Source organism: Vicia villosa, unplaced genomic scaffold, assembly GCF_029867415.1.
Source record: "Vicia villosa cultivar HV-30 ecotype Madison, WI unplaced genomic scaffold, Vvil1.0 ctg.003153F_1_1, whole genome shotgun sequence".
Classification (NCBI taxonomy): Eukaryota; Viridiplantae; Streptophyta; class Magnoliopsida; order Fabales; family Fabaceae; genus Vicia; species Vicia villosa.
This window is the reverse complement of record NW_026706126.1, coordinates 85,189-97,214: the sequence shown is the minus strand read 5'-3', so window position 1 is coordinate 97,214 and position 12,026 is coordinate 85,189. Positions and strand designations below refer to the sequence as shown.

The 12,026-nt window shown below is 39.9% G+C and overlaps 1 protein-coding gene and 1 non-coding gene across 2 annotated transcripts; one reads left to right on the top strand and one right to left on the bottom strand.

Annotated features, from left to right (window-relative positions):
• Window positions 1-10,079: 10,079 nt before the first annotated feature.
• Window positions 10,080-11,159, bottom strand: LOC131640462 (uncharacterized). Its single transcript, XM_058910853.1, has one exon. The coding sequence runs from the start codon at window positions 11,157-11,159 to the stop codon at window positions 10,080-10,082; it is 1,080 nt and encodes a 359-aa protein (XP_058766836.1).
• On the top strand, window positions 11,053-11,159 carry LOC131640464 (small nucleolar RNA R71). Its single transcript, XR_009295260.1, has one exon. It is a non-coding gene; the product is annotated as a small nucleolar RNA R71 (small nucleolar RNA).
• Window positions 11,160-12,026: the final 867 nt, after the last annotated feature.

The window sequence follows — 12,026 nt, the reverse complement described above, 5'->3', positions numbered from 1 at the left end:
ATTTTTGAACAGCTTAATCACTATTTGTGCATCGTTTGTGGGTGAGGCTACAACTTCTATCCCTTTAGACACGTAATCTACTGCGACAAGTATGTAATTATTTCCAAAGGAAGATGGAAAAGGTCACATAAAATCTATTCCCCACACATCAAAGATTTCTACTTCTAAAATGCCCTTTTGCGGCATCTCATCTCGCCTAGATATGTTTCCAGTACGCTGATAGCGGTCGCAATTTCTAACAGCGATGTGGACATCCTTCCACAGATTGGGCCAAAAGAGATCGGCTTGCAGAATCATAGCGTATGTATTTGATGTGCTTGCATGCCCACCATAGGGGGCATCATGGAAATGATGAATTATACTCTCTATTTCTTCTTTCAGAACACATCGGCGGAATATCCCATCAGCGCCTCTCTTGAATAGCAAGGGTTCATCCCAATAATACTGTTTAAGGTCATGGAAGAACTTCTTCTTTTGTTGATAGGTCATGTCAGGCGGTAGCACTCTCGCTGCTAGGTAGTTGAATAAATCAGCATACCATGGCAGTGTGGTTCCGGTGCTTAGTGTCTTAACAGTTTCGGTTTGCGCTTTAGGTTGTTCCAATGTGTCGCTTTCGGATTCTAAATGTGCTATTAAGCATTCATAAGAGAAATCATCGTTGATTGGTGTTTCTTCTATTTTAATACCTTCCATCCTAGATAAATGGTCAGCTACTATGTTTTCGGTCCCCTTTTTATCTTTGATTTCCAAATCAAATTCTTGTAGAAATAGGATACACCTTAAGAGTCTTGGTTTTGCATCTTGCTTTGCTAGTAGATACCTAATGGCTACATGGTCGGTATAAACTATTATCTTTGCTCCTATCAGATAGGAATGAAACTTATCTAATGCGAAGACCACGACCAAGAGTTCCTTTTCGGTTGTGGCGTAATTCATTTGCGCAGGGTCTAAGGTCCTACTTGCATAGTATATTTCGTGGAGTTTCTCATCTTTCCTTTGTCCTAAGACTGCTCCTACAACATAGTCGCTTGCATCACACATAATTTCAAACGGTAAATTCCAGTCGGGTGGTTGCATTATGGGTGCGGATATAAGGGCTGTCTTTAGTACTTCAAAGGCTTCTAAACATTCATCGTCGAAATTAAACTCAACGTCTTTCATCAAGAGGCTGGTCAGAGGTTTAGAGATCTTGGAAAAGTCCTTTATAAATCTTCGATACAAACCTGCGTGTCCTAAGAAGCTCCATATCTCTCTAACTATTTTTGGGGGTTGGAGATTTTCTATTACTTCGACCTTTGCTTTATCGACTTCGATTCCTCTTTCGGAGACTGCACGTCCAAGTACAATCCCTTGTTTAACCATAAAGTGACACTTTTCCCAGTTTAGGACGAGGTTAACTTGTACACATCTGTCCAATACTTTTTCTAGATTTGAGAGGCATCCTTTGAAATCTTCCCCACACACAGAGAAGTCGTCCATAAAGACTTCCATGATGTTGTCTATGTAATCAGCGAAAATTGACATCATGCATCTCTGAAATGTCGCAGGGCCGTTACATAATCCGAACGGCATCCGTCTATAAGAGAATGTTCCATAAGGGATTGTGAAGGTTGTTTTCTCTTGGTCATCAGGGTGAATTGGGATTTGAAAGAATCCTGAGTAACCATCCAAGTAGCAGTAATAAGAGTGTTTTGCTAAGCGTTCGAGCATTTGGTCAATAAAGGGAAGAGGGAAATGGTCTTTCCTAGTGGCTTTGTTTAATTTATGATAGTCAATACACATCCTTGCTCCAGTCACCTTTCTTTCGGCGATAGATTCGCCTGACTTATTTACGGTAACTGTTATGCCTCCCTTCTTTGGTACAAAATGGACCGGACTTACCCACTGACTATCAGAGATTGGATATATAATTCTGGCATTCAGAAGTTTGGTAACTTCATCTTTAACTACTGTGCTCAGGATAGGGTTAATCCTTCTTTGATGTTCCCTAGAGGTTTTGCAATCTTCTTCCAACATGATGCGATGTATACATATGGAAGGACTTATTCATTTCAGGTCAGCAATGTTATATCCTAACACAGATGGATACTTCCTTAATACTTGTAATAGCTTCTCGGTCTCTGTGGCTCCTAGCTCTGCGTTGACTATTACTGGTCTTTTGAGCTCATCGTCTAGGTATTCATACATAAGAGTCTTGGGTAATGGTTTAAGATCCAAGGTTGGTTTCTTAGGGCAAGGCATAGGGTTGGGTGTTAAAGCTAAGCATTCGCTTAAACTACCGTCTCGATATTCCGGACGCCAATTGTCATCTTCGAAAATCAGGGGCATCGGAATCTTTATAACTTCAGAGTAAAATTCTTCCGATAATCCTATCTCTCTTACACATCCATCAATAACGTCCACCAAATAACATGTATCTTCTATAGCTGGGGCTTGAAGGAATTGTGTTAAAATAAACTCGACCTTCTCCTCACCTACTTTGAATGTCAACTTGCCTTTCTTCACGTCTATAATGGCTCCAGCGGTAGCTAGAAAGGGTCTTCCTAAGATTATAAGGGTGTTGACGTCTTCCTTTATGTCCATAATTATGAAATCCGTAGGAATGTAGAATTGTCCGATGCGGGCGGGCACGTTCTCAAGAACACCTACAGGATACTTGACAAATCGGTCTGCAAGTTATACTGACATCTTGGTTGGTCTTAGGTCTCCTATGTTTAGTTTCTCGCAAATAGACAAAGGCATTAGGCTAATACTAGCTCCTAAGTCGCACAGAGCTTTGTCTATGACAAATTTTCCTATATTGCATGGTATGGAGAAACTTCCTGGGTCTTTGATCGGTCACCATTTCTACCTAATTTCTGTCATGTATTCGGTCTAAATTTATCGATTCGGTAACACTTTGATCAATGTTTTATTGCTTTTGTTTAAGTATTTCATGTTTGATTGTTTTTATGTTTACTTTGCATTATGTTTTAATTTAAGTTATTTAGATGCTTTTGATGCCGTTTGGTTAGTTGTGTACAAGTTTCAGCTTTGAACAAGTCATCTTAAATGTCGAAGCAACCATGAAGGAAGGAGAAGCAAGAGAAAGATGAAAATTCAAGGTTCTGGGGTCAAACACGGCCGCCCGTGCTTCCACGCACAGCCCGTGTCAGATGATCAACTCTCCTCCATACAAAATTCAGGGGCGACACACGGCAGCCCGTGCTTCCACGCACGGCCCGTGTCAGGATGGCTGGGAGCAAAAATAAAAATAAAGAGCAACACGGCCACCCGTGCGTCCAAGCACGGCCAGTGCTGCTGAGAGCGTGAAAATTTCCAATTTTAGGGCTTTTTCATTAAATCTACACCTTGAGGGCACTTTAGACATTGCATTTGGCTGAGATTTGTACCTAGACTATTTAGTTGAGTTTGAGAGAATTATTGAGGTACTTTTTGCATCATACGATAGAAAATCACAGAGGAGAGAAGATAGCTTCATCAGGAGTTTTGGAGACGGAGAGATTCACGGGTTTCCACCATTGAAGATCAAAGTCACCATTATTTTTGAGTAATGTCTACATTCTTTATTATGTCTTTCTTGAATATTATGAGAGGCTAAACCCCCCAATGCTAGGGGGTGGTCCTGATTTGGTTTTTGTAATAACGATGAATTTGTGATTTCGTCAATACATTGGTTTATATTATTCAGTTAAATTATGCAATGTTCTTCTTGTTTTCTTTATCGGTCAAATAAGGATTAATCTATGGCTAACAAATACAGGACTGTAGTTGTTAGGGTTTGTGCATAATTTGATTATAGTAGATATCACCTAGGACTAGGGATACCCTATAATTACCACATAATCTTGATTACATAAAAGCTTGGTTTCAATTTAGGTTCCTAAGGACTTAGGATTTAGGTTGGAAGACCAAAGGTTTCCTCACTAAGGACTTAGGAGGAAACACCCTAAGGATGTGGTAACTGAATGTTATGAACTTGTTGAAGAGATCTTAATTCTGAGTGTTACATGCCAAATCAACCACTCACCCTAGCATCTCATATATTTGATAACAAAAATCAATTTATTTTTCTCATTATTTTACTTTGCAAGGATTTAATCCCCCAAAACCAAAACATTAATCTTTTGTTCAATTGAATCATATTTTACGAATCTGTATTTCCTACGCAGTCCTTGAGATCGACATTCGGGGAATTTCCCCTATTATTACTACAAAGGCAAAAATAGTACACTTGTTATTTTTCCGATCAAGTTTTTGGCGCCGTTGCCGGGGACTGCCAAAAGACAGATTTTTAATTTAAGTTCAATTGAAATTTTGTTGCTCTGCGACTAAAATTTTATTTTCTGCACTTTTTAATTTTATTTTCTAATCCTCATATCTGTCTAATCTGTGTATGCGAGGTAAGACCTCAGCTAAATTTCTTTTTGACGCAGAAATTGAAAGAACTTTGCACGCAAGGCATAGACAAGCTCGGTTGTCAAAGCTAGAATCTGAAGAAGAAATTGTTACAGTTCATTCAGGTTCAGGTTCTGAAAGTGAAGAAGTCATGGGTGAAAATCCTCCTCCTCCTGAGAGACTCCTTGGTGACTACGGTGTTGCAAATACACCAGGGGGAAGACAAACAATTGTCAACCAACCGGTAAATGCTGCCAACTTTCAATTGCACCCAAGTACAATTAATCAGCTTGAAAGAAAACCTTTCACCGGAAAGGTTAACGAAGACGCAAACAAGCATCTACAGAGATTTTGGACCATGAGCACCACCCTAAAAATAGACGGTCACACGGAAGAAGCAAAGAGGCTTAGGATATTTCCTTTCACTCTAGCGGAAGAGGCAGAAGAGTGGTTCTATTCTCTACCAGCGGGTAGTATCACATCGTGGGAAGAGATGGAAAAGGCTTTCCTGAATGAATATTTTCCAGCGTCATTCTTTCTACGAAAAAGGTATGAAATTCTGAACTTCAAGCAAAAGGAGGGTGAGTCTTTGGGCGATGCCTATAAAAGATTCAAGAGGACTTTGGTGGCATATGTAACACACAATATGGACAAAACTGAACAGATGCAAATGTTTGTCAACGGGCTCAGAATCAAGACAAAGCAGTTGATCAATACAGCAACTAGAGGCTCAACAAATTTCACAACAGCCTCTGGTATCATCAAGATCATTGAAGCAATAGCTGCAAATGAGCATTTGGAGTTGTATGACAGGTATACGAGCAAGCCTGAAGGAGTCATTGATCTGAAGCTAATCACCAACAAAATTCGGGTTGAAGATGCTATAGCTGCAGAGGTAGAAAAGAGATTAAAGGCTATGAATATAGGTACTCAACAGGTTGCTCAAGTCCAACAAGCTCAACCTGTAATCTGTGAAATTTGCCAAGGTCCTCACCAAACTGTGTGTTATGTTGCTACTCCCAAGCAAATTGAAGAAATCAAATTCTTGAGGAAAAACAACCTGTATTCTAACACCTATAATCCAGGGTGGAAGAATCATCCCAACTTTGCTTGGAAAGATCAACAACAAATTCCTCAGAAGGCGGAGTGGGAAGTAGTTATTGAGAGATTGGCTGGACAATGCTCTCTGTTTCAAGAAGAAACCAGAAACAACCATAGGAACACCACAGCTTCGATAAAAAATCTGGAAGTTCAAGTGGGTCAAATAGCACAACATCTCACTCTACAGGCACAAGGTACCTTTCCGAGTTCAACTTTTGAAAAATCCGAAAGACGAAGAGAAGATTAATGTTGTTACTACAAGGAGTAAGAAAGTGGCAGAACCAGAAAAAGAAAAAGAGGAAATAGATGATCCCTTGGTGATTGAGGTAGATTTGGAGATAAGAGAGAATGTGAAAGAGCCCGAAATTGTGACAACACCGGTTACGCAACTTGAAGAGAAAAATAAGAAAGATGCTAAACCGGCAACCAAGCTTCCTTTTCCTTCTAGAGTGACAAAGAAGAATTCAACATAAAAGGATTTTGAGAAGTTTGCATCCTTGTTTAAAAAATTAGAGGTTAATCTACCTTTCTTTGAAGCACTGGAGCAAATGCCTTTGTACAAGAAGTTTATGAAGGAGGTTATCGGTAAAAAGAGGCCAATGGGGGGAGAACCAAAAATTGCAACAGAAAAGTGTAGTATAGTCTCTCCAGCAAGGAAGATCCCCATCAAGAAGAAAGACCCTGGAGCGGTGGCGATACCATGCACCATCAAGAACAGAATGTTTAAAAAGGTACTCATTGATTCGGGTTTTAGTGTGAGTTTAATGCCACTATCTATCTTTAAAAAGCTTGAATTAGGAAAGATAAGTGAAAGTGAGACAAAGTTGAAGTTCGCTGATCACACCATCAAGAAATCATATGGGATAGCTGAAGACGTACTAGTGGAGATTGACAAGTTTGTATTCCCTATTGACTTCCACATCATGGACATTCCTGAAGATGAAGAAACTCCTATCCTTCTTGGGAGACCATTTTTGTTGACAAGTCGTTGCAACTTTGACATTGAGAAAGGGACTCTGACGGTGAAAGCCTTTAATGAAGAAATAACCTTAAAGATGCTAGAAGTCAAGAAACAAAGTGAAGGTGTACATGATCAAGCTTCTGTTGGTATGATCGAAAGTGAGGGAGAATACAAAATCCCTAAACATCTCCAAGAAAAAGTTTCAAGCATAGCTTCTCAGGTGGAACTAGCTCATGTTTCTATCAAAAGTCCTAAGGTCGCTATAGAAGTTAAGAAGAAAAAGAAAGAAGAAAACCAAGGTGAGAAGATGAAGGTTGAAAGTGAGTTAAAGAGAAAAGTGGTCCATGCTTTTCATCTTCATGAGTTCTTGGTAGAGAAAGTAACAAGCAACAAGGTTTGGAGAAGGAAATACCCTCCATAATAAAGGGTAATGGACCGTCGAGCCATGCGACGTTAAATGAAGCGCTTCGTGGGAGGCAACCCACGGTTTTTAATAATTAATTTCTCTGTTTGTTTGTTTTATTTTCAGGAAATAAAAGAGGGCATCTCTAGTGAAGGCTCGGAAGTGAACATTGGAGGTTACCCTCTGTAAGTAACCTCTCAAATGCTTGTTCTAAAACATTGAGGATAATGTTTAGTTCAAGTGTGGGAGGGGTTGTTTTCATTTGCTTTTAGTTGTTCTCCATTTTTGTTTTTGTTTGTGGGTTGTGTTAACATTGTGTTATAGATCGATTTATGGATACCGAATGAATGATGAATGGTTGTTAGTGGATGAAAGGTGCAACCTGAACCTATTCCTCAGAGGCACCATGGAAGTTGATGCAGCCGAAAGAAAAGTAACTGTTGGACGCAACTCGGTGATACTGGACAAAGAGGATTTTATGGTGTACCTGCACCGGAAAGAAGCCACATGACACGAGGAGTGCTTTGGAACCTGTAAGCTTACCCAACATGGTGAGGTTATAAAAAGCCAAACACAACAAATTATCATCATGAGATTTCATTCAGGTATGACTTTATCATTCTGATTTTGCGTATGTTCTACTGACACAGCATAATATGAGGACACACACTGAGGAATTTGTTTGTTTTACCACCTGAGCCTTTCTAGCCATCCGAAATTATATGTTTATCCGTTGTTACCCTAGTTGAGCCATATCCTTTTGTTTGTTATAACCATATCTGTAACCCGCAGCCAAACACTTCCAACACTTGCTCAGCATAAACGTTGTGGTTTTCCGAGTTGTGCTAAAATCTAAGTTTGGGGTAGTAATCATGAAAGAAGAGGGCAAGTAAAAAAAATATATATGAAAATCAAAATTTTGAGACATATGAATGTATGCCCCACAAAAAAAAAAGAAAAACTTGCCCGAATGAAAGACTCAGTTACATTAAGCACTCACGGAAGAATGAGTGAAGCAAAAGAGTCTAAGTCGAATAAATTCCCAGTATAACAAGTTGAGCACAATTACGAGAAACACAACATGAATGTCGAACCCAAAACCAATTGTTATTCCATTTCCTTGTGTATCCCACCGTACCTAAACCCCATTACAACCCAAAAGACCTCGAAAAGTGTGTGAATTTTGTTAGTGTAGTGAAGATAGAATTTATTCAAAATTAAGAGTTGATATTGCATACCTTTATTTCGTGAGTGCAAAACACTTTAACCCTGAGAGATTTGGTGAGAAGTGTGAAAAAGCTTGCAGGTAAAAAGGTACTCTGATGTAGAAGTGTGGTAGAAAGTTCGGTTTGGCAAGCCAGAGGTACTATCAGAAAGGTAGATGCAAGTTGCGAATAACATCGGCAGTGTTGTGGAAAGAAAAATCCAGGGTGACCTCTGTTTGGTCTCTTGCATCACTTGAGGACAAGCAATGAGATAAGTTTGGGGTTGTGATCGGTCACCATTTCTACCTAATTTATGTCATGTATTCAGTCTAAATTTATCGATTCGGTAACACTTTGATCAATGTTTTATTGCTTTTGTTTAAGTATTTCATGTTTGATTGTTTTTATGTTTACTTTGCATTATGTTTTAATTTAAGTTATTTAGATGCTTTTGATGCCGTTTGGTTAGTTGTGTACAAGTTTCAGCTTTGAACAAGTCATCTTAAATGTCGAAGCAACCATGAAGGAAGGAGAAGCAAGAGAAAGATGAAAATTCAAGGTTCTGGGGTCAAACACGGCCGCCCGTGCTTCCACGCACGGCCCGTGTCAGATGATCAACTCTCCTCCATACAAAATTCAGGGGCGACACACGGCCGCCCGTGCTTCCACGCACGGCCCGTGTCAGGATGGCTGGGAGAAAAAATAAAAATAAAGAGCAACACGGCCACCCGTGCGTCCAAGCACGGCCAGTGCTGCTGAGAGCGTGAAAACTTCCAATTTTAGGGCTTTTTCATTAAATCTCCACCTTGAGGGCACTTTAGACATTGCATTTGGCTGAGATTTGTACCTAGACTATTTAGTTGAGTTTGAGAGAATTATTGAGGTACTTTTTGCATCATACGATAGAAAATCACAGAGGAGAGAAGATAGCTTCATCAGGAGTTTTGGAGACGGAGAGATTCACGGGTTTCCACCATTGAAGATCAAAGTCACCATTATTTTTGAGTAATGTCTACATTCTTTATTATGTCTTTCTTGAATATTATGAGAGGCTAAACCCCCCAATGCTAGGGGGGTGGTCCTGATTTGGTTTTTGTAATAACGATGAATTTGTGATTTCGTCAATACATTGGTTTATATTATTCAGTTAAATTATGCAATGTTCTTCTTGTTTTCTTTATCGGTCAAATAAGGATTAATCTATGGCTAACAAATACAGGACTGTAGTTGTTAAGGTTTGTGCATAATTTGATTATAGTAGATATCACCTAGGACTAGGGATACCCTATAATTACCACATAATCTTGATTACATAAAAGCTTGGTTTCAATTTAGGTTCCTAAGGACTTAGGATTTAGGTTGGAAGACCAAAGGTTTCCTCACTAAGGACTTAGGAGGAAACACCCTAAGGATGTGGTAACTGAATGTTATGAACTTGTTGAAGAGATCTTAATTCTGAGTGTTACATGCCAAATCAACCACTCACCCTAGCATCTCATATATTTGATAACAAAAATCAATTTATTTTTCTCATTATTTTACTTTGCAAGGATTTAATCCCCCAAAACCAAAACATTAATCTTTTGTTCAATTGAATCATATTTTACGAATCTGTATTTCCTACGCAGTCCTTGAGATCGACATTCGGGGAATTTCCCCTATTATTACTACAAAGGCAAAAATAGTACACTTGCTATTTTTCCGATCAGTCTTTCAGCTTAGGTGGCATTTTATTTTGAATTATAGCACTACATTCGGCAATGAGTGTTACGGTCTCGTTGTCTTCTAATTTCTTCTTATTCGATTGGATTTCTTTTAGAAACTTAGCATATGAGGGCATTTGGGTAATGGCTTCTGTAAATGGAATTGTAATGTTCAACTGTTTAAGAAGTTCGACAAATTTCTTAAACTGCCCTATGCTTTTAGATTTCTCGAACCTTTAAGGGTACGGGATAGGTGGTTTATAAGGTGGTGGAGGTATGTATGGTGCTTATTTTTCCTCCGTCTCGCTTTACTTGTCCTCTTTCTCTTTCGGGTTACTTGGTTTATCCTTGGGTCTACTTTCCTCCTCAGTTGTCTTACTAGGACTTTGGAACATAGCATGGTTTTTAAGCCTAGGGTCAGTCGGTTCGTCCATTTCTCTACCACTTCGTAGAATAATAGCATGAGCATGTCCTTTTGGGTTAGATTGTGGCTGTCCAGGAAATGTCCCAGCAGGTGCGGCAGTAGGTGCTTGTTGTTGTGCCACTTGAGAGATTTGTGTCTCAAGCATCTTGTTGTGAGTGGCCAACGCGTCTACTTTAGTCGCTAACTGTTTCATTTGCTCATTAGTGTGCACGTTTTGGTTTAGGAAATCCTTATTAGTCTGAGTTTGAGTGGCTATGAAATTTCCCATCATTAATTCTAAGTTAGACTTCCTGGGGGCATTAGGAGCAGCGAAGGGTGCCTTTTGATATCCAGGTGGTACACTGGGTGCTTGACCAGATGCGTACAAAGCATTATTGTTCTTGTACGAGAAGTTAGGGTGATTCTTCCATCCTGGGTTATACGTGTTTGAGTAGGGGTTTCCTTGAGCATAGTTTACTGGTTTAGGTGAAACTCCTGCCAAAAGATGGCACTCGGGGGCAGCATGTCCGGACATCCCGCATATTTCGCAATTTGGGGAAACAGCAGCCACGACGGCTACAGGTGCTACAGTGAGGTTCTCGATCTTCTGAGTTAGGGCATCGACTTTGGCGTTAACGAGGTCGAGGCTACTTATCTTGTACATACCACTCTTCGTTGAAGATTTCTCTCCAGAAGTTCTCTCTGATTGAGCTCTCTCGCTTCCCCATTGATAATGGTTTTGAGCCATACTCTCGATAAGTGCGTAGACATCAACATATTCTTTATCCATCAGTGCGCCACCTGCAGCGGCGTCAATTGTAAGTCTCGTGTTGTAGAGGAGACCATTGTAGAAGTTATGGATGATTAACCATTGTTCTAAACCGTGATGTGGACAAAGTCTAAGCATGTCCTTGTATCTTTCCCATGCTTCAAATAAGGACTCGTTGTCTTTTTGTCTAAACCCATTGATCTGGGCTCTTAGCATGGCGGTCTTACTAGGTGGAAAATATCATGCCAGGAAGACTTTCTTAAGTTCATTCCAGGTCGTGACAGAATTTGCGGGTAAAGACTGGAGCCAAGCTCTAGCTCTATCCCTCAGTGAAAAAGAAAAAAGGCGCAGTCGGATAGCTTCCGAACTGACACCATTTGCTTTTACAGTGTCCGCATATTGCAGGAACACTGACAAATGAAGATTAGGGTCTTCCATCGAATTTCCAGAAAATTGGTTTTGTTGTACAGCTAACAACAAAGACGGTTTTAGCTCGAAATTGTTCGCCTCAATAGCAGGAGCGACAATGCTATTGTGTGGTTCAGCTTGCGAAGGAATAGCATACGACTTGAGAGGACGCGGCTGTTCTCCCATGGTTGATTCTTCAACTGGTTCAGAAATAGGATTAGGAACAAGAGTGCGAGTTCATCGTAATCGACGTGATACAGTGATAGAACGCTCCGGTTCGGGAATTGGAAGCACTAAGTCTTCACTTCGAGAGCGAGTACTTGGCATGCAGAAAGGGAATAAGAATAATTAAGTTGCCTTAGTCTCTACAACATAACAGTTAATTGCGATTATCGACTAAATTAGTCCCCGACAACGGCGCCAAAAACTTGATCGCGACAAAATGGGTATGTCTGTGATTATGACTGCAAGTGCACAGTCTATCACGTAGTTTTAAAAGATATCGAACCCACATGAACTAAGAATCGACCTAATGTAGTTAATCGCTACAACGTAAATCTAAGGCTAATATCTGATTAATTATGATCAGACAGGAAAGTAAAAGAAATATAATTAAATTAAATAAGCGGGAATATTATCGGTATGCAATGGTCGGACGTCGGGGATCTAGTAAAC